Source organism: Sphaerodactylus townsendi, unplaced genomic scaffold (assembly GCF_021028975.2).
Source record: "Sphaerodactylus townsendi isolate TG3544 unplaced genomic scaffold, MPM_Stown_v2.3 scaffold_33, whole genome shotgun sequence".
NCBI classification, from domain to species: Eukaryota; Metazoa; Chordata; class Lepidosauria; order Squamata; family Sphaerodactylidae; genus Sphaerodactylus; species Sphaerodactylus townsendi.
The window spans coordinates 207,935-230,831 of NW_025950506.1; the positions used below are offsets into that span (position 1 = coordinate 207,935).

At 51.3% G+C, this 22,897-nt stretch overlaps 1 protein-coding gene across 1 annotated transcript; it reads right to left on the reverse strand.

Moving 5' to 3' along the window:
- Positions 1–5,456: 5,456 nt before the first annotated feature.
- On the reverse strand, positions 5,457–21,926 carry MTX1 (metaxin 1). Its single transcript, XM_048482976.1, has 8 exons — positions 21,773–21,926; positions 18,226–18,295; positions 14,285–14,364; positions 12,960–13,052; positions 10,195–10,381; positions 8,504–8,517; positions 7,740–7,971; positions 5,457–5,839 (listed from the first exon to the last, which is right to left on the reverse strand). The coding sequence occupies exons 1-8, from the start codon at positions 21,851–21,853 to the stop codon at positions 5,619–5,621; spliced, it is 978 nt and encodes a 325-aa protein (XP_048338933.1). The 5' UTR covers positions 21,854–21,926; the 3' UTR covers positions 5,457–5,618.
- Between the last annotated feature and the right edge of the window lie 971 nt (positions 21,927–22,897).

Here is a 22,897-nt window from a genome sequence, read left to right on the forward strand (position 1 = left end):
AGCCTCTCTTTAAAAAAAACCCCAAAGAACAGTGAACTCTAATCTGGAGAACTGGGTTTGATTCCCCACTCCTCCACCTTGAGTCTCCTTACAGGAGAGAAAGGCAGGGCATAAATCCAAACTCTTCTTCTTCTTCAGGAAGGTAGAAGGGTTTCAGATGGGGCTGGATCCAGGTCTGGCCAAGGATTACAAGACAAATCCTTTTTGTTTCCGCCTTACAACCAGAAAACTGAAGGCACGTAAAGCTGCCGTATACTGAGTCAGATTCTTGGTCTATCAAAGTCAGTATTGTCTACTCTGACTGGCAGAAACTCTTTAGCATCAACGGGCAGAAGTCTTTCACGTGACCTACGGCACGACCCTTCTAACTGGAAACCCCAGTGATTGGCCCATGGTTGTCTGAACGCAAAGTAGATGCTCTGCTACATATTCATGGCGCCTCCTTCCAAACATTCGTCTGGGTTGGGGCAAATTGTAGATCATCTACAATTTGCAGCAGCAGAGAGAGCAGCAGTGGCGTAGGAGGTTAAGATCTCGTGTATCTAATCTGGAGGAACCAGGTTTGATTCCCAGCTCTGCCGCCTGAGCTGTGGAGGCTTATCTGGGGAATTCAGATTAGCCTGTGCACTCCAACACACGCCAGCTGGGTGACCTTGGGCTAGTCACAGCTTCTCGGAGCTCTCTCAGCCCCACCCACCTCACAGGGTGTTTGTTGTGAGGGGGATTGTCTTCTTCTTCTTCTTCTTCTTCTTCTTCTTCTTCTTCTTCTTCTTCTTCTTCTTCTTCTACATCTCCAGCCACCACTGATACAAATCCTTCCTTTACCAGCACACTGCGCAGTGCGGCTCATAGCTGTTTCCAATATGGTGTAGTGGCTAAGAGCAGGTGGAGAATTCTAATCTGGATCATTGGGTTTGATTCCCCACTCCTCCACCCGAGTGGCAGAGGCTTACCTGGTGAACCAGATGTGTTTCCGCACTCTTTATGCTCCTGCTGGGTGACCTTGGGCTAGTCACAGTTCTCTCAGAACTCTCTCAGTCCCACCTACCTCACAAGGCGTCTGTTGTGGGGAGAGGAAGGGAAAGGAGCTTGTCAGCCACCTTCAGTCTCCTTACAGGAGACAGTGGGATATAAATCCAAACTACTGCTACTACTACTACTACCCTGTTTCCCCGAAAATACGACATCCCCTGAGAATAAGACGTAGTAGAGGTTTTGCTGAAGTGCTAAATATAAAGCATCCCCCAAAAGTAAGACGTAGCAAAGTTTTTGTTTGGAAGCATGCCCGACGAACGGAACACCAGAGCATGCAGCTGTGGAGCGGAAAAATAAGACATCCCCTGAAAATAAGACATAGCGCATCTTTGGGAGCAAAAATTAATATAAGACACTGTCTTATTTTCGGGGAAACATGGTACTACTACTACTCTTAAGAACATAAGAACATAAGAACTAGCCAGCTGGATCAGACCAGAGTTCATCTAGTCCAGCTCTCTGCTACTCACAGTGGCCCACCAGGTGCCTTTGGGAGCTCACCTGCAGGAGGTGAACGCAATGGCCCTCTGCGGCTGTTACTCCCGATCACCTGGTCTGTTAAGGCATTTGCAATCTCAGATCAAAGAGGATCAAGATTGGTAGCCATAAATCGACTTCTCCTCCATAAGTCTGTCCAAGCCCCTTTTAAAGCAGCATATTCCAAACACCAATCACACGTTGTGTGAAGAAGTGTTTCCTTGTATTAGTCCTAATTCTCCCCCCCCCCCCAGCATTTTCAATGCATGCCCCCTGGTTCTAGTATTGTGAGAAAGAGAGAAAAATTTCTCTCTGTCAACATTTTCTACCCCATGCATAATTTTATAGACTTTGATCATATGCCCCCTCAGACGTCTCCTTTCCAAACTAAAGAGTCCTAAACGCTGCAGCCTCTCCTCATAGGGAAGGTGCTCCAGTCCCTCAATCATCCTCGTTGCCCTTCTCTGCACTTTTTCTATCTCTTCGATATCCTTTTTGAGATGTGGCAACCAGAACTGAACACAATACTCCAAGTGCGGTCGCACCACAGATTTATATAAGGGCATGACAATCCTTGCAGTTTTGAAAGGATTTTTTGAAAGGATTTAAAATTTGAGATGCCGTATCGATCAGCGTCTTTGAACATACGTAGAGAGTCTGGAAATAGAAGACAGGACTGCTGGTTTAGAAAAACACGGTGGTCTCAAAAACGCCGGAACTCCAGTTTCCCCGAAGAGCAAAAAGACAACCTCAATCTCTGAGACCACCCACCGTGCCTGCGGCCAAACGAGGATTCAACCCTGCCGCTTCCAGACCCAATGTTTAAACAGAACAACTCGGGGGGCCCGTACGCGCAAGAGGAGACGGACAGCGGAGCTGCCAAGATAAACGGGTCGACCGCACTGTCTTGGAAAGCTGAAGTTTACAAGCGAGAGGCACCAAGCCTCCGCAGGGCACGGAAGGTTGGTCCGGTTCCAGGCCTCGCTCTGGAAAACAGAAGCTGTGCGCTTTGGAACTTGGCAGGAGCAAAGAAATGAGATCACCCCGTCTAAATCAACAGCCACGGCTGGGGAAAATGCTTCTGTCTGGCCAAAGCACAGCAGCTAAACCCTCATGCAGCTGGGCAGCCGGCCCCGAACCACACGAGGAGGCCGAAGCCGGTGGTGCGAACAAGATCATGGGTTGCTGGGTCTGGCCGGCGGTGGGATCCAGGGGCAAGAAGCAGAGGTGGGATCCAGCAGGTTCTCACAGGTTACTAATTATTTGTGTGTGCCGAGAGGGGGTTGCTAATTGGTGGTTTTGCCACGTGATTTTTGCCTTAGCTACGCCCCTCCTCTCAGCAGTAGCGCGCAGAACTTGAAGCAGCCTAGCAGGAGGTGCACCGGCGTGCGTGGCAGCCTGCGCCTGCGTGCATTCGTTTCCCGCCCAAGGACCGGCGCAGCGGCTGCGTCCTTGCCACAGCCCCACCCAGGAATGCCCGGCCACGCCCCCGTTGTGCCCCGCCCAGCCCCATTGGCGCTACGCCACAGTTTGAATCCCACCACCATGGGAACCTGTTCCTAAAATTTTTGGATCCTACCACTGGCAAGAAGGCTCTGCCGATTATCCTTGCTCCCTTTTCCTCGCCAACGGTCACCTCTAGGCTGGATTATTGCTGCTCACTCTACACAGGGCTGCTCTTGGGTCTGGTTCGAAAAGTCCAGCCGGTCCAGAATGCGACAGAGAGGCTACTTATGGGATCCTCGGGTCTGTTGCATGTACAACCTGTGCTCTGTCGGCTGCACTGGGCACAGGTGGAGTAGCAGATCAAGTTTAAGGTGTTATCATAGAATCAGAGAATCATAGAGTTGGAAGGGCCATCAAGTCCAATCCACCTGCCATGCAGGAACACACAATAAAAGCCCCCCGACATACGATCATCCAGCCTCTCTTTAAAAAACTCCAAAGGAGACTCCAACACTCTCCAAGGTAGTGCATTCCACTGTTGAACAGTCCTTACCACAATTCAAGCAGGACACTGATAAGCTGGAACCTGGAATACTGTGTACAGTTCTGGGCACCACAATTCAAGAAGGACATTGACGAGCTGGATCAGGTCCAGAGGAGGGCGACCAAAACGGTCAAAGGTCTGGAGTCCATGCTCTACCAAGAGAGACTTAGGGAGCTGGGGATGTTGTTTGGTGAAGAGAAGGTTCAGAGGTGACATGATAGCCATATCTGAAGGGATGTCATGTCAAAAAGGGAGCAAACAAGAGGGAGACTAGGACCAGGAGTCATGGGTTCAAGGTGCAGGAAAAGAGATTCCACCTAAACATTAGGAAGAACTTCCTGACATAAAATGCACTCAAAGCACTCCTGACATATGCTGATCCAGCCTTTGTTTAAATACCTCCAAAGAAGGAGACTCCACCACACTCCGAGGTAGTGCCTTCCACTGTCAAACACCCCTGACAGTCAGGAAGTTCTTTCTGATGTTTAGGTGGAATCTCTTTTCCTTCACCTTGAATCCATTACTCCATATCCTAGTCTCTGAGGCAGCAGAAAACAAGCTTGCTCCCTCTTCGACATGACATCCCTCATACCTTCGGGACCGCGTTACCCCATATGTCCCCACTAGACCTCTGCGTTGGGCAGAGGCCAATTTACTGGTAGTCCCTGGCCCCTCAATGATGCGGCTGGCCTCCACTCGGGCCAGGACCTTTACAGCCCTGGCCCCTGCCTGGTGGAACACTCTTCCTCCAGCTGTCCAGGCCCTGTGGGATCTTGGTGAGTTCCGCAGGGCCTGTAAGACGGAGTTGTTCTGCCGGGCTTTTGGAGTGTCCAGCTGCTGAAAGTGCCCCCTCCCCCCCCTTTCATCCCCACAGAACTTTGGGTCCATTATCATCTACAGGACCCACCCTCTCTTCTCTCCGCTCGGGAGGGTTTAAGAAGGATTTCAGCGGGCATTGTTATGTAGTAATTGCTGCATTTTTACTTAAATTATTGAAAGATTCTTGTATTTGATTTTATGTCTATTTGTATTTGAACTTTATGTTGTTCACCGCCCAGAGCCCTTCGGGGGTTGGGCGGTATATAAGTTTGAAAAATAAAAATAAATAAATAAATAAATAAATAAATAAATAATAAAAAATACTGTTTCCCCGAAAATAAGACAGTGTCTTATATTAATTTTTGCTCCCAAAGATGCGCTATGTCTTATTTTCAGGGGATGTCTTATTTTTCCGCTCCACAGCTGCATGCTCTGGTGTTCTGTTCGACGGGCATGCTTCCCAACAAAAACTTTGCTACGTCTTACTTTCGGGGGATGCTTTATATTTAGCACTTCAGCAAAACCTCTACTATGTCTTATTTTCGGAGAAACAGGGTAGTTAAACATGGTTATGTCACCCCTTAACCTACGCTTCTCTGCAGACTAAACATCCCCAGCTCCCTAAGCCTCTCTTGGTAGGGCATGGAAGAAGAAGAGTTTGGATTTATATCCCCCCTTTCTCTCCTGTAGGAGACTCAAAGGGGCTTACAATCTCCTTGCCCTTCCCCCCTCACAACAAACACCCTGTGAGGTGGGTGGGGCTGAGAGAGCTCCAAAAAGCTGTGACTAGCCCAAGGTCACCCGGCTGGCGTGTGTGGGAGTGTGGGAGTGCACAGGCTAATCTGAATTCCCCAGATAAGCCTCCACAGCTCAGGTGGCAGAGCTGGGAATCAAACCCGGTTCCTCCAGATTAGATACACGAGCTCTTAACCTCCTACGCCACTGCTGCTCCAGATCCTTTACCATTTTGGTCGCCCTCCTCTGGACCCGTTCCAGCCTGTCAATGTCCTCCTTGAATTGCGGTGCCCAGAACTGTACACAATATTCCAGGCGAGGTCTAACCAATGCAGAACAGAGAGGTACAATTACAGCCCTCGATCTTGACACTGGACTCCTAAGAAGAGAAGACACAAGCTGAACGCAGAGAAGTCACGTGGATTTATTACCACCCCCCTCCCTGCTGGGTTCTGGAATGAATAAGTGGAAAGAGTCAGAGGAAGGGGGCGGGCCAGGGCCAGTCAGGTACAAAACAGTTTGTGGAACGACGGTGGCGCACGACGTCTTCGGCCTGTGTGGGTCACTCTTCTTTCTCCTCCTCTTCCTCCTCCAGGGCGATGGCACGAGGCCGTAACTGGCTGACCGCCTGCCTCTGGACGGAGACAATGCCGCTGAGGAAAGCGTAACCGATCATGGCCGCCAGCCCCACCAGCACGGACAGGATCTGGTTGCGGCGCTTGTAGGGGTCCTCCTCGGCTTCCTCGCCGGTAGCCGCCTTGGGGACTGGCGGTGGTGGATCCCCTAGTAAGGAAAGAAGATCCGTGAGATGCTGCACAACAGCTGGACACCTTACGATACTGGGATGCCCTCGGTCTGGCAGCCAGTTAGCAGTGTGATGCGGCAGCCAAGAAAGCCAATGCGATTCTGGGCTGTATCTAGGAGTATAGTGTCTAGATCAGGGGTCTTCAAACTATGACCCCCCAGATGTTCATGAACTACAATTCCCATCAGCCCTACCACTTGGCCATGCTGGCAGGGGCTGATGGGAATTGTAGTCCATAAACATCTGGAGGGCCATAGTTTGAAGACCCCTGGTCTAGATGGAGGGATGTAATTATACCTCTCTATTCTGCATTGGTCAGACTCACATTGTGTACAGTTCTGGGCACCGCAATTCAAGAAGGATACTGACAAGCTGGAATGGGTCCAGTGGAGGGCGACCAAAATGGTCAAAGGTCTGGAATCCATGCCCTATGAGGAGAGACTTAGGGAGCTGGGCATGTTTAGTCTGGAGAAGAGAAGGTCAAGAGGTGACATGATAGCCATGTTTCAATATCGGAAGGGATGTCACGTTGGTGAGGGAGCAAGCTTGTTTTCTGCTGCTCCGGAGACTAGGACCAGGAGTAATGGGTTCAAGGTGAAGGAAAAGAGATTCCACCTAAACATTAGGAAGAACTATATTGTCGAAGGCTTTCATGGCCGGAATCACTGGGGTGCTGTGTGATCAGAAGAACTTCCTGATAGTATCAGAAAAACTTCCTGATAGTAAGGGCTGTTCAACAGTGGAATGCACTACCTTGGAGTGTGGTGGAGTCTCCTTTGGAGGTTTGTAAGGAGCAGCAGTGGCGTAGGAGGTTAAGAGCTCGTGTATCTAATCTGGAGGAACCGGGTTTGATTCTCCGCTCTGCCGTCTGAGCTGTGGAGGCTTATTTGGGGAATTCAGATTAGTCTGTGCACTCCCACACACGCCAGCTGAGTGACCTTGGGCTAGTCACAGCTTCTTGGAGCTCTCTCAGCCCCACCTACCTCACAGGGTGTTTGTTGTGAGGGGGGAAGGGCAAGGAGATTGTCAGCCCCTTTGAGTCTCCTGCAGGAGAGAAAGGGGGGATATAAATCCAAACTCTTCTTCTTCTTCTTTAAACAGAGGCTGGATGTCCATCTGTCAGGAGTGCTTTGATTGTCTGTTCCTGCATTGCAGGGGGTTGGACTTGATGGCCCTTGGGGGTCCCTTCCAACTCTATGATTCTATGAACCAACAGTGAGGACCAGCCAGGCTCTTTGCAAGGCGAGCAACTGCTACTAAATCACTCCAGGAAATCTGCTACTCAACTGCTACTAAACCAGGAAAACTGCTACTAAATCACTCCAGGAAATCACTCCACGAAACTGCACCTTGGGATTGCACCCTGGGAGCAAAGAGGACCAGACTTTGGAGAGTCAGTGCTGCAGGAGGGAGCCATGACTAAGCAACAGAGAACCGGTTTTGCAGGTGGAAAGTCCCCTGTTCAATTCCCAGCATGTACTGATTTATTTAGAATATATTCTACACCACCTCTTTAGAGCCCTGCTTGAAGGAGAAGAGTTTGGATTTATATCCTCCCCCCTTTCTCTCCTGTAAGGAGACTCAAAGGGGCTTACAATCTCCTTGCCCTTCCCCCCCAACAACAAACACCCTTTGAGGCGGGTGGGGCTGAGAGAGCTCCGAAGAACCGTGACTAGCCCAAGGCCGCCCAGCTGGGTTGCGTTGGTGTGCACAAGCTAATCTGGTTCACCAGATAATCCTCCACAGCTCAAGTGGCAGAGCAGGGAATCAAACCAGCTTCTCCAGATTAGAGTGGACCTGCTCTTAACCGCTACACCAGGCTGGCTCTCTGGAGGCGGCTCATGGTTAAAAAACCACAGTGACGGGAGCGGTCCTCACCTTCATTCCAGGGGAAGTAGAGACTCAAGATGGCCGTGCAGTAATCGCAGAGGTTGGGCAAGGCCTTCAAGTGCTGCTGGAGCTTCCCGTTGGGCAGTTTGGCCTTCAGGAGCGGGGCCAGGTGGCTGAAGACGAAGGCATCCAAGGAAGCTGGCCTGAAAGAGAAAGAAAATGGGGCACCCCAAAATCCCCACCCCGTTCGGGGACCGTAGAGCGTGGGCTTGAAACAGTCCTCTCCGCTTCACAGAAAGGTCAAAAAGGAAACCAAGTTGTCATCTATACAGGGAATGGTTGCCTACTTCTTTCTCGGCCTAGCGCCGTGGTGGTGAACCTTTGGCCCTCCAGATGTTATGGACTACAATTCCCGTCAGCCCCTGCCAGCATGGCCAATTGGGGCTGATGGGAATTGTAGTCCATAACATCTGGAGGGCCAAAGGTTCGCCACCACGGGCCGACCATCAAATCTTTGGCCTTTAGATTAGATTAGATTAGATTAGATTAGATTAGATTAGATTAGATTAGATTAGATTAGATTAGATTAGATTAGATTAGATTAGATTAGATTAGATTAGGATAGATAGATAGATGAGAGAGAGAGAGGGGGGGTGGATAGAGAGGGATAGAGAGGGATGGATGGATGGATGGATGGATGGATGGATGGATGGATGGATGGATGGATGGATGGATGGATGGATGGATGGATGGATGGATGGATGGATCAGGCCTGCCTGCCCATGTTGATTTCTACGAAGTCTCCAAAGAACTTCTGCCTGCTGGGCTGGGCTGGGACAGGAGCCAAGGCACTCAGCATCCCGTACAGCCATGTGGGCACAAAGAGAGTTGCCGGTTCAAATCCTGTGCTCCACATCATGAAACCTGCGCACAGGCCCTCTTGGTCAGTCCCCCGCCTACAGCCATAAACCTTATGAGTTCAAAGTTGGGGCAGAGCGTCTCAGGAGGGAGCCAGAGTGGTGTAATGGTTAAAAGCAGGTGGATTCTGATCTGGAGAACCGGGTTTGATTCTCCACTGCTACATTCCTGCAGGGTGACCTTGGGCCAGTCACAGTTCTCTCAGGACTCGCTCAGCCTCACCTGCCTCACAAGGTGTCTGTTGTGGGGAGAGGAAGGGAAAGGAGCTTGTCAGCCACCTTCAGTCTCCTTACAGGAGAGAAAAGTGGGATATAAATCCAAACTCCTCCTCCTCCTCCTCCTCCTCTTCTTCTTCTTCTTCTTCTTCTTCTTCTTCTTGGGCTAGTCACAGTTCTCTCAGAACTCTCTCATCCCCACCTGCCTCACAAGGTGTCTGTTGTGGGGAGAGGAAGGGAAAGGAGCTGGTAAGCCACCTTGAGTCTCCTTACAGGAGAGGAAGGTAAAGATCCAAACTCTTCTTCTTCTTAAGGTTGCGATCCATGCGTAAGATTGGAAAAAAAACAATGCCTTTATTAGGGTCTGTTACTCCGGTCATCAAACGATACTCAAGAAGATTTCAAGAGCTTTATTGGAACCATGTCAGCCCAAAGGCTCGGGCCCTTTCCGCACAGGCGTAATACAGCGACCCAGGGACGGCAAAAACTCCATACCTGGGCTGCTGTTCACACTTCCTGGCCACCCAGGAGTGGGTGTGAAGCCGCCCCTGTTAACCTCGCAAAACAAGCGAGGTTTTTCCAAAGCACCGGCCTTCCTGCCGGGTGCGAACAGCACTGGCAGGAAGACGCTGCTTTCCCCCTCCACTCACCGCTCCTGTCCATGCCGTTTCTGAGAGCTATTAGAGCCCCGGAGCCCACACTGCCCTCCGACCCCTGGAGGCCAGAGGGCAGCGTGGGCGGGGCCCTGCAGCCCTCTAGAGTGACGCTGGATGGGATGGTAAGTGGGGGCGACCGACGCTGCTCCATAATGGAGCCAGCTTCTGGCTGAGGGGAAGTCGGGCCGGCCAGCACGGCCGAACGTCCCCGAGCCTCCACTGGCACAATTCAAGCCGGTGGAGGTGCGTTTCCACCCGTGTGCAGAAAGGGCCCAAGATAGCCGAAACTGAAGTTTGGCTCTCTGGCCTCTGGTATATATCTGTAAGTTACAGAAAAGTTCAACCCAAAATCCCACCCACCCACCCTCGCATTCCCATAATATCAGCACGTGAAAGTACGGTGGGAATAGAAGCATTGTTTAGGACAGACAGTTCACCCCTTCAGGAAGGCAGATAAGGATGAACGGCCAAGCTCTATTGACTAGTTACGTGCAAGCAGGGGAGGCTCAGAAGCCTTCAGCGATGCGGCCAGGTGAGGGCCGCAGCGTAATGGCCCGGGCCCAACAGCCTTGAGAGATCGGACCAAGACCCGCCTCGTCCAGAATTCTTTTCATCCCGCAGGGTCTGGTGGTCCACTGAAAACTGGCCAGCGGATGGGGATGTATACGTTACGCCCAATGTGGCAGGAAGGGTGAATGGCCGGAGCCACCCCACTCACCTCCTTCTCTAGCGCCTCCTCATTCTCCAGGCAATTCTCCCCGCAGATCATCTGCAGCCGCTCAAGCTGCCGCTTGTGCATGCGGCCCGGCAGGAAGAAGTTCAGAGGGAAGGGGATGGTCTCTGCGTACCATTTCCGCGTGTGCTCCACATAGTTTCTGGCGTCCACCCAGAACGTGTGAATCTGGAAGAGGGGAAAGCACGGCACTGAACCTCTACGCTGGCCCAGTTTTGCTACCTTTAATAATTTAAGAACATAAGAACATAAGAACGAGCCTGCTGGATCAGACCAGAGTCCATCTAGTCCAGCACTCTGCTACTCGCAGTGGCCCACCAGGTGCCTTTGGGAGCTCCCATGCAGAATGTGAAAGCAATGTCTAGCAGCTCCGAGTCAGGGATCTATTTCCTCTGAACATGGAGTGAGTGGTGGGTGGGAAGAGAGGTGCCACGGAATCCATAAACACGTTGAAGTTTCCTTATCCAGAAGCAGGCCGCTGGTCCATAAAGGCGCAGGTTCCCGTATCACTGCAAGGGAGTTGGACTTGATGGCCCTTAAGAACATAAGAACAAGCCAGCTGGATCAGACCAGAGTCCATCTAGTCCAGCTCTCTGCTACTCGCAGTGGTCCACCAGGTACCTTTGGGAGCTCACATGCAGGAGGTGAAAGCAAAGGCCTTCTGCTGCTGCTGCTCTCGAGCACCTGGTCTGCTAAGGCATTTGCAATCTGAGATCAAGGAGGATCAAGATTTATATTACAAGGTTGCGTGTGCGTCTGGAATTCCGCATTGGGCATGGAGTTCTTTGAATCTCAGCTTCACACCCTTCAGCGATTCTCAGCCCCATCAATTGCAGGATGCTGTCACTTCACAGCCTTGGCGACCCTGTAGGGTTTCCAAGGGAAGAGGCATTCTTGCCCTGAAACCTGGCTTGACAACACTACGTGTGAAAGGGATCTGGGAGTCCTGGCAGTCCACAAACTGAACATGAGTCAACAGTGTGATGCGGCGGCCAAGAAAGCCAACGCGATTCTGGACTGTATCAATAGGAGTATAGTGTCTGGATCAAGGGAAGTAATTGTACCTCTCTATTCTGCATTGGTTAGACCTCACCTGAAATACTGTGTCCAGTTCTGGGCACTGCAATTCAAGAAGAATATTGACAAGCTGGAACGGGGCCAGAGGAGGGCTTCTGGAATCCATGCCCTGCCAAGAGAGACTTAGGAGCTGGGGATGTTTAGTATGGTGAAGAGAAGTTTAAGAGGTGACAGGATAGCCACGTTTAGATATTTGAAGGGATGTTGTGTCGGTGAGGGAGCAAGCTTGTTTTCTGCGGCTCCAGAGACTAAAACCAGGAGTCACGGGTTCAAAGCGAAGGAAAAGAGATTCCACCTAAACATCAGGAAAAACATCCTGACAGTAAGGGCTGTTAGTGGAACTCACTACCTCGGAAGGTGGTGGAGTCTCCTTCTTTGGAGGTTTTTAAAGAGAGGCTGGATGGCCATCTGTCAGGAGTGCTTTGATGTCTCCTTGCATTGCAGGGGGTTGGACTCGATGGCCCTTAGGGTCTCTTCCAACTCTATGATTCTATGATTCATTAAGGGGTGGTTTGGTACTGTCTGCCTCTGCATGGCAACCCGGGACTTCCTCGGTGGTCTCCCATCCAAATACTAACCAGGACCGACCTCGCTTAGCTTCTGTGGTCTGATGAGATTGGGCTAGCCTGGGCCATGCATGTCAGGGGCCCTTAAGAACATAAGAACGAGTCTGCTGGATCAGACCAGAGTCCATCTAGTCCAGCACTCTGCTACTCGCAGTGGCCCACCAGGTGCCTTTGGGAGCTCACATGCAGGATGTGAAAGCAATGGCCTTCTGCTGCTGCTGCTGCTGCTGTTGCTACTGCTCCTAAGCACCTTAGAGGCTGCAGCGTTTGGCACTCTTTAGTTTGGAGAGGAGGCGGCTGAGGGGGGGATATGATTGAGGTCTATAAAATTATGCATGGGGTAGAAAATGTTGACAGAGAGAAATTTTTCTCTCTTTCTCACAATACTAGAACCAGGGGGCATCCATTGAAAATGCTGGGGGGAAGAATTAGGACTAATGAAAGGGAACACTTCTTCACGCAACGTGTGATTGGGGTTTGGAATATGCTGCCACAGGAGGTGGTGATGGCCACTCACCTGGATAGCTTTCAAAGGGGATTGGACAGATTGATGGAGGAGAAGTCGATCTATGGCTACCAATCTTGATCCTCCTTGATCTGAGATTGCAAATGCCTTAGCAGACCAGGTGCTCAGGAGCAACAGCCGCAGAAGGCCATTGCTTTCACCTCCTGCATGTGAGCTCCCAAAGGCACCTGGTGGGCCACTGTGAGTAGCAGAGAGCTGGACTAGTCACAAGCCTTTATTGGCATAAAATAAACATACAAAATCAGCATACAAAATTTGCCCATTATTGCTCACAATTATAGACACTGGTACTAAAAAAATACTAAATAATTAAAATATATACATTGGTCCTTCTGTAACTATAGGACCATTCCTTCAGCTAAGTTAACTCACTTAAACGGCCATCGGATACTGACAGAAGCCAGCAAAATTACTGCTGGCCATATGTATATCAAGTAATACATAGATTATTGGTATTCATCTAGACTTATGTCTGGACTAGATGGACTCTGGTCTGATCAAGCAGGCGCTTTATGATGTTCTTATGTTCCCTCCATTCACATATAGTTTCCTCCTGCTCTGACCTGGGGGAACTCACCAATACAGGCAGCAGCTTCTTCTGCAGCAGAGACACAAAGGCAAGGGTGTCGGCCCCCTGCCGAGCTGAGAGGTCATAGTCGGCGTTGAATTTCTAAAGCCAGAAGGAGACACAGACAGGGCTGAGATGACGGCCTCCAAACACACCTGCAGCTAAGACTCTGTGGTTGGAAAAAACATTTGACATGCCAAGAATGGGCCTAGAACCCATTTCACACTGCAAGCGGCACCTCGCGGGCCTGAATCTTTCTCCAAATTAAAAAAAAACCCCATTGCAGACAGGACAGCCAGCCTGGTTTAATGGTTAAGAGCAGGTGAACGCTGATCTGGAGAACCAGGTTCGATTCCCCACTCCTCCACCTAAGCGGCAGACTCTCATCTGGTGAACCAATTTGTTTCCCCGCTCCTCCACATGAAGCCTGCTGGGTGACCTTTGGGCTGGTCACAGTTCTTCCCTTGTGAATCCCTCAGCCTTCATTCTGGCACCTGCCCTTGGCACAAGGTGTCTGTTGTGGGGAGAGGAAGGGAAAGGAGCTTGTCGGCCACCTTGAGTCTCCTTACAGGAGAGAAAGGGGGGTATAAATCCAAACTACTCCTCCTCTTCTTCTTGGGCTAGTCACAGTTCTCTTGAACTCTCTGCCAGCTCCCACCTGATTCTCGGCTACAGGGGTGTCTGTTGTGGGGAGAGCAGAAGGGAAAGGAGCTTGTCAGCCACCTTGAGTCTCCTTACAGGAGAGAAAGGTGGGGGGGTGTAAATCCAAACTCTTCTTCTTATTGTAACATCTCTTCGTGCATCAGACTACTTAAATGAATTTACCAAAATAAATAAGTAAAGATGGGTGGGGTCTTGTTTTTTAACCTTGGGGGCACACTCCTTTTTAAAAACCTTTCTCCTTTTTTACAGCTCTTGCTTTTTTGGGATCTGGTTTCTTCTTGCGGTGCCCGGGGCATCAGCGAAATCCTGGAGTCATTATGTAACAAGATGTTCCACTCCCTCGTCCAACTGGAGAATCCGGACTAAACGATTTCAAGAAACCATGGCTTACGCAACCCGTTTGGCAGCAGAGTTGCCTATTAAAGGTTGATTAGCAACCTTGAAATCTGATAATGCCAAAAAAGGAAGGAGTGAGCTGGGTTCTTTGAACTGTAACCAGCCAGCCAAACCAAAAACCTTTTACATTTTACGAGACTTTTGCCTTTGACTGAGAAAAGAAACCCTTCTCTTTATTACGCGAGCCGGTTGGAAATTTAACCATGTAAAAATTAACTCTACAACGACTGGGGAAAAAATATGTGCCAAAGCTATCAAAGCTCCTGGTGATATACCTGTTTCCTGAGATGGGTAATTATCTGGTGCGTCTCCGAGAGGATGCCCTCGTCCTTGGTCCTCAGTGCTGGGAGGGTCCCTGGAAGCAGAAGCAGATGAAGAAGAAGAAGAAGAAGAAGAAGAAGAAGAAGAAGAAGAAGAAGAAGAAGAAGAAGAAGAAGAAGAAGAAGAAGAAGAAGAAGAAGAAGAAGAAGAAGAAGAAGAAGAAGAAGAAGAAGAAGAAGAAGAAGAAAGAAGAAGAAGTAGCTAAAGAGGAGGAGTTTGATTTGATATCTCCCTTTCTCCTGCAGGGAGACTCAGTAATGGGCTTACAATCTCCTTGCCCTTCCCCCCCCTCACAACAAACACCCTGTGAGGTGGGTGGGGCTGAGAGAGCTCCGAGAAGCTGTGACTAGCCCAAGGTCACCCAGCTGGCGTGTGTGGGAGTGCACAGGCTAATCTGAATTCCCCAGATAAGCCTCCACAGCTCAGGCGGCAGAGCTGGGAATTAAACCCGGTTCCTCCAGATTAGATACACGAGCTCTTAACCTCCTACGCCACTGCTGAAGAAGAAGGAGGAGGAGGAGGAGGAGGAGGAGGAGGAGTTGGAGTTTGGATTTATACTCCACCTTTCTCTTCTGTAAAGAAACTCAAGGTGGCTTACAAGCTTACAAGACACCTTGTGACGCAGGTGGGGCTGAGAGAATTCTGAGAGAACTGTGACTGACCCAAGGTCACCCAGCAGGAATGCAGGAGTGCGGAAACACATCTGGTTCACCAGATAAGCCTCTGCCACTCAGGTGGAGGAGTGGGGAATCAAACCTGGTTCTCCAGATTAGAATCCATCTGCTCTTAAGCACTACACCATGTGTAATGGAGGAATGTGTCATGTTACCACCTGAAGGAGACTTTTCGGGTAACCGTTAGGGAGATCCAAAAGATAATGCAATAGGCCGGGGGTCCTCAACAGGTGCCCATGGGCACCATGGCACCCATCAACAACTTTTTTTGCACTCCCCAATTGTTTTCAGGAAGTCTGTGCGGCCACGTAAGGCCTTTGTCTAGCAAAATTTCTGACTGGCTATTCAGATATTTTTTTTACATACTGCATTTACAGCAGCTGCCATCCCAGTGGTAGAGTCAGGATGGCGTAGTGGTTAAGAACAGCGGACTCTAAACTGGTGAACTGGATTTGTTTCCTCACTCCTACACATTCCTGCGGGTTGTTGTTGTTGTTGTTGTTGTTGTTGTTAAGAGCATGCATATATATTATTATTATTACATATTATTATTGTTGTTGTTGTTGTTGTTGTTATTAATTGGGTTTATAGGGACCGCCTTCCCCCCCGAGTGGCCTTGTGGGGTTACCTTGGGCTGGCTCCAATGTTCTCTGGTGAACTCTCCCAGTCTACCTGCCTCACAAGGTGTCTGTTGGGAGGAGAGGAAGGAAAAGAGTTTGTCAGCCGCTTTGAGACTCCTTACAGGAGAGAAACGCGGGGTATAAATCCAAACTCCTTTTCTTCCCAAGAATCTACACTGTCACTGAAATCAAGTGGGCCACCGGGGGGGGCGGGGGGGGGAGGAGCGCGGGGGTCGGGGAGGGCAGTGGTGGGATTACTGAACTGGTGCGAACTGGCTGAATCCCACTACTTCCCACACACCTTTAATTTATGCAGCCTAAGTATCTCTCTATAGCACAGGAGCAAGGCCAGTTTGCAAAGATGGCAACCTCAGTTGAAAAAAGAAAACTCTCCCAGAGAGATCTGAAGCCAATAATATTTTATATGGCTTTTAGTGGGATTATCACTAAGCCCAAATGACTAGTGCCTGTTTCCGGCTGGGAGGGAAGCCCAGGCTCTGAGGTGGCCAAGAGTCTGCAGAGCGAAAGGGAAGAAAACCAGCCCATCCTCATAAAAATTGTTGGGGGGGCGGGGTTGACTTCAGGATCAAGTGGCCACGACCCAGAGAAGGCTTCTAAAAGGCTTCTAAAAACTTTCTGTCCAGCCAGGCCACGCTCACAGAAAGCACCAAGCATCTTCGTAAAGGGCCTAACCATCAGGGGGCATTCATTGAAAATGCTGGGGGGAAGAATGAGGACTAATAAAAGGACACACTTCTTCACACAACATGTGATGGGTGTTTGGAATATGCTGCCACAGGAGGTGGTGATGGCCACTCACCTGGATAGCTTTAAAAGGGGCTTGGACAGATTTATGGAGGAGAAGTCGCTGTGGCTACCAATCTTGATCCTCCTTGATCTGAGGTTGCAAATGCCTCAGGAGCAGCAGCAGCAGCAGAAGGCCATTGCTTTCACCTCTTGCACGTGAGCTCCCAAAGGCACCTGGTGGTGGGCCACTGCGAGTAGCAGAGAGCTGGACTAGATGGACTCTGGTCTGATCCAGCAGGCTCGTTCTTATGTTCTTATGTTCACCAAGAGCTGGCTACCCCACCTGCCAAGACTTAGGCCCCTTCCACACATGCAGAATAACGCACATTCAATCCATTCTCACAATTGTTTGAAAGTGGATTTTGCTATTCCGCACTGCTGCAAAGTGCACTGAAAGTGGATTGAAAGTGCATTATTCTGCATGTGCGGAAGGGGCCTTAAGAGTTAGTGGGGAACTTCCAGGGCTCAGATGTTCAGAACTACCTCCATCAGTTTTCTACCAGCATGGCCAATTGGCCATGCTGACAGAGGCTGCTGGGAATTGTAGTTCCTGAACATCTGGAGAGCCGCAGGTTCCCTACCCCTGGGCTAGTGCAATGGTGGCGAACCTATGGCACGGGCGCCAGAGGTGGCACTCAGAGCCCTCTCTATGGGCACACGCAAACAGAGTTCGTCATGTGGGGGGAAATCACCCTCCTCCCACCCACACACACACATCTAGGCTGGCCTGGGCCGCTGGGCTCGATTATTAGCATTAAACCTAAGACCTAGTTTTGGGGAAGCAGTGTAGGTAACCCTGTTAAGCTGTAAAACCCCATTGATTTTCATGCGAAGAACTAAAGCGCGATCTTTTACTTGGGAGTAAGCTCGGTTGCCAGCAATGGGGCTTGCTTCTGAGTAAACCCTCCTAGGGTTGTGATTCACCCGTTGGAAGAGATGCACGGTTGCTTCAAAGCAAAGCCACCGACTACCACCAAGCTTACTCCTGAATAACGCACGCCTCGGAGCCAACCGTTTTTCCTAAACTGAAACCTCAGCATTCAGGTTAAATTGCCGTGTTGGCCCCTTTGCGATAAATAAGTGGGTTTTGGGTTGCAGTCTGGGCACTCGGTCTCGAAAAGGTTCGCTATCACTGGGCTAGTGGGACGGACGCATGGTCTGAGAAAAGGCTAACCAGGGCAAAGCTCATTTTTAGCATCAACTCCGCCTCAGATAAAGGAGCCACATCGTTGAAGTGCCTCTGTGGAAGCACAAAGATCATTTCCTCAACTCCACCCGCTCAGCACTGTTGCCATCGACATGGGACTTGGCAGGAGAGTTTCCTGGGTGGACAGGGACCTTTCTCCCTGCCCCCATGTTTTCAAAGTTATCTCAGTTTCCTTAGGGACTAAAAACATGCTTTACATTCAGAAGGCAAACACTGATTTTTCTACTCGACACGGCCAGCATGGTGTAGTGGTTAACAGCAGGTGGATTCTAATCCAGAGAGCCGGGTTTGATTCCCCACTCCTCCACCTGAGTGGCGGAGGCTTACCTGGTGAACCAGATGGGTTTCCGCACTCCTACATTCCTGCTGGGTGACCTTGGGCTAGTCACAGTTCTCTCTCTCTACCCTACCTGCCTCCCAAGGTGTCTGTTGTGGGGAGAGGAGAGGAGCTTGTAATCCACCTTGAGTCTCCTTAAAGGGCAGAAAGGTGGGATATAAATCCAAATTATGCTTCTTAATGTGAAGGCTATCAAATAGTACCTGTCGTCGATAGCCTTCACATTAATCCACCTTCTCTGAAACGTTACCTGACGGGCTTCGCCACGGGTTGGCGATTTTGTGAATCTTGAGAGGCGCTCCTGTGAATCGGGCGTAAGTCTGGAAGGGAAAGAAGAAGGGGAAATTCAGCCAGACTTACAGGTGTTTCTAAAACCTGGGGCTCGTCATTATTACGTTAAAAATAATGGTTTTACCAACTAAAAGACCGAGATTTCCTTAACTGAGCTACAAACAGTCCTGTTTATAAAGGCAGAAATGAAAGGTGAAGCTCGTCCCAACCCTGAGATTCCCCCGGCTTCCTTTCAGCCTCTCTGCAAAGGCACAGTGAAGAGGCCAAAACTCCTTTGCCGGGGGAGGTGGCTTGCGTGTGCATTCCCGGGAGAAGGCTCTAGCAAGCAGGCAGGAATCAAACAGGTGGACGCCGGGTCTCTAACTCCTGAGATTCCCCGCCTCTTTCTTCAGCCTTCTGCATGGCGCACAGCGACGAGGCCAAAACTCGTTTGCCCGGGGAAGGTGGCTTGCGCATGCATTCCCGGGAGAGACCTCTATCAAGACAAGCAGGCAGGAATCAAACAGGTGAAGCTCGTCCCAGCCCTGAGATTCCCCCGGCTTCCTTTCAGCCTCTCTGCACAGCAACGAGGCCAAAACTGCTTTGCCCGGGGAAGGTGGTTTGCGCGTGCATTCCCAGGAGAAGGCTCTATCAAGCAGGTAGGAATCAAACAGGTGAAGCTCATCCCAACCCTGAGATTCAGCCTCTCTGCAAAGGCACAACGACGAGGCCAAAACTGCTTTGCCTGGGAAAGGTGGCTTGCGCGTGCATTCCCGGGAGAAGGCTCTATCAAGCAGGCAAGAATCAAGCAGGTGAAGCTCATCCCAGCCCTGATATTCCCCCGCCTTCCTTTCAGCCTCTCTGCAAAGGCACAGCAACGAGGCCAAAACTCCTTTGCCCGGGGAAAGTGGCTTGTGCGTGCATTCCCGGGAGAAGGCTCTATCAAGCAGGCAGGAATCAAGCAGGTGAAGCTCGGGTCTCCAGCCCCCAGCATTCCCCCTGCTTCAGCCTCTCTGCAAAGGCACAGCGACGAGGCCAAAACCCCTTTGCCCGGGGAAGGTGGTTTGCGCGTGCATTCCTGAGAGAAGGCACTATCAAGCAGGTAGGAATCAAACAGGTGAAGCTGATCCCAGCCCTGATACTCAGCCTCTTTGCAAAGGCACAGCGACGAGGCCAAAACTGCTTTGCCTGGGAAAGGTGGCTTGCGCGTGCATTCCCGGGAGAAGGCTCTATCAAGCAGGCAGGAATCAAGCAGGTGAAGCTCATCCCAGCCCTGATATTCCCCCGCCTTCCTTTCAGCCTCTCTGCAAAGGCACAGCAACGAGGCCAAAACTCCTTTGCCCGGGGAAAGTGGCTTGTGCGTGCATTCCCGGGAGAAGGCTCTATCCAGCAGGCAGGAATCAATCAGGTGAAGCTCGTCCCAGCCCTGCGATTCCCCCGGCTTCCTTTCAGCCTCTCTGCAAAGGCACAGCGACGAGGCCAAAACCCCTTTGCCGGGGGAAGGTGGTTTGCGCGTGCATTCCTGGGAGGAGGCACTATCAAGCAGGCAGGAATCAAACAGGTGAAGCTGATCCCAGCCCTGATACTCAGCCTCTTTGCAAAGGCACAGCGACGAGGCCAAAACTGCTTTGCCTGGGAAAGGTGGCTTGCGCGTGCATTCCCGGGAGAAGGCTCTATCAAGCAGGCAGGAATCAAGCAGGTGAAGCTCATCCCAGCCCTGATATTCCCCCGCCTTCCTTTCAGCCTCTCTGCAAAGGCACAGCGACGAGGCCAAAAAACTCCTTTGCCCGGGGAAGGTGGTTTGCGCGTGCATTCCTGGGAGAGAGCTCTATCAAGCAGGTAGGAATCAAACAGGTGAAGCTGATCCCAGCCCTGATAGTCAGCCTCTTTGCAAAGGCACAGCGACGAGGCCAAAAAACTCCTTTGCCCGGGGAAGGTGGCTTGCGCGTGCATTCCTGGGAGGAGGCACTATCAAGCAGGTAGGAATCAAACAGGTGAAGCTGATCCCAGCCCTGATAGTCAGCCTCTTTGCAAAGGCACAGCGACGAGGCCAAAAAACTCCTTTGTCTCGAAGGTGGTTTGCGCGTGCATTCCTGGGAGGAGGCACTATCAAGCAGGTAGGAATCAAGCAGGTGAAGCTCATCCCAGCCCTGGATATTCAGCCTCTTTGCAAAGCAAGGCACAGCTTATCGCAGGCCAAAACTCCTTTGCCCGGGGAAGGTGGCTTGCGCGTGCATTCCCGGGAGAAGGCTCTATCAAGCAGGCAGGAATCAAGCAGGTGAAGCTGATCCCAGCCCTGATAGTCAGCCGCTTTGCAAAGGCACAGATGAGGCCAAAAAAAACCTTTGTCTGGCTATGCTGCAGAGCCCTGGGAGAGAGGCTCTACGCAAGCAGGTAGGAATCAAACAGGTGAAGCTGATCCCAGCCCTGATAGTCAGCCTCTTTGCAAAGGCACAGCGACGAGGCCAAAAAACTCCTTTGCCCGGGGAAGGTGGCTTGCGCGTGCATTCCCGGGAGAGAGCTCTATCAAGCAGGTAGGAATCAAACAGGTGAAGCTGATCCCAGCCCTGATAGTCAGCCTCTTTGCAAAGGCACAGCGACGAGGCCAAAAAACTCCTTTGCCCGGGGAAGGTGGTTTGCGCGTGCATTCCTGGGAGGAGGCACTATCAAGCAGGTAGGAATCAAGCAGGTGAAGCTCATCCCAGCCCTGATATTCCCCCGCCTTCCTTTCAGCCTCTTTGCAAAGGCACAGCGACGAGGCCAAAACTCCTTGGGTTCGGGAAAGTGGCTTTGGCGCTGTGCATTCCTGGGAGAGAGCTCTATCAAGACAAGCAGGCAGGAATCAAGCAGGTGGACGCTCATCCCAGCCCTGATATTCCCCGGCTTCCTTTTCAGCCTCTCCTCCTGCACAGCAACGAGGCCAAAACTCCTTTGCCTGGGAAAGGTGGCTTGGCGCGTGCATTCCCGAGAGACCCTATCAAGACAAGCAGGCAGGAATCAAACAGGTGAAGCTCTGTCCCAGCCCTGAGATTCCTGGGCTTCCTTTCAGCCTCTCTGCAAAGGCACAGCAACGAGGCCAAAACTGCTTTGCCTGGGAAAGGTGGCTTGCGTGTGCATTCCCGGGAGAAGGCTCTATCAAGCAGGCAGGAATCAAACAGGTGAAGCTCGTCCCAGCCCTGAGATTCCCCCGGCTTCCTTTCAGCCTCTCTGCACAGCAACGAGGCCAAAACTCCTTTGCCCGGGGAAGGTGGCTTGCGCGTGCATTCCCGGGAGAGAGCTCTATCAAGACAAGCAGGCAGGAATCAAACAGGTGAAGCTCGTCCCAGCCCTGAGATTCCCCCGGCTTCCTTTCAGCCTCTCTGCACAGCAACGAGGCCAAAAAACTCCTTTGCCCGGGGAAGGTGGCTTGCGCGTGCATTCCCGGGAGAGAGCTCTATCAAGACAAGCAGGCAGGAATCACACAGGAGAAGCTCGTCCCAGCCCTGCTGCCTCCCTCCTCCCCACCCCGGGGGGGATCCTGGACTCACCAGCACGGTCAGGCAGTCGGGATCCACGGAGGGCAAGCCCCAGCCGCCGGCCCAGCAGTACAGCTCCATGGGCGCCGCCATCTTCCAGCCCTCCCGACCCGGAACCTCTCCAAAGGCGCTGCGCTTGCTGCGCGCAAAGCCCCGCGCGTCCCGGGCCGTTTGCAGGGGTGGCTAAGCTATGGCGCGCCAGGTGTGCATGGACTACAACTCCCATCAGCCCCTGCCAGCATGCCTGCTGACAGGGGCTGATGGGAATTGTAGTCCATGCACACCTGGAGCGCCATAGGCTGGCCGCCCCTGGGAGGGCAAGCTGCGGCTTACTCCCGGGTAAATCTGCGCAATCGGCGTGCAGGCTTCCTCGGGAGTCAGCCTCACTGAGCAAAACGGGCTGGCTCTACACGAGGGAGGGAGTCGCAAGGATCCGGGCGCGGGACTGAATCCCGTGCTGGGGTTTTGATCCCGGGTAAATGCACGTCCCGATCCGGGACGAAGCCCTGCGCCGGTGACAAAGGGGGTTTTCTCTCCGAGGGCAGTCGGTGTAAGGATTGCAAAAGGGCTCTTTGTGCTGGCAAAGCGATGGGCTTGACTCCCGTCTCTGCACTCTGGTCTGGAATCATAGAGTTGGAAGAGACCCCCAAGGGCCATCCAGTCCAGCCCCCTGCCATGCAGGAACACGCAGTCAAAGCGCTCCTGACAGATGTTCATCCAGCCTCTGTTTACACATAGGCCCCTTCCACACATGCACAATGATGCACTTTCAATCCACTTTCACAATTGTTTGCACGTGGATTTTGCTATTCTGCACAGTGCATTGAAAGTGGATTGAAAGTGCATTATTCTAAAGGTGCGGAAGGGGCCTTAAATAAGCCCTGCGGAGTCCTTCGTGCCAAAGAAGCCGTCTCGGATGGATAGCACCCTAACTAGGGCTTGCTTCCGAGTAGAAACGCGCAAGATCCGCCTTTGAGCCTTCCAACATCATTTTTTTTTAAATTAAAGTTTATTGAATAGTCTCAAAAAATTACACAAAATAAGAAAAAAAGAAAAGAAAGAAAATTGTACAATACAAGGAAGGTGAGTTTAAAAGTTACACATTTGAAGCATGAATGAATCATAAGTTTTCCATCT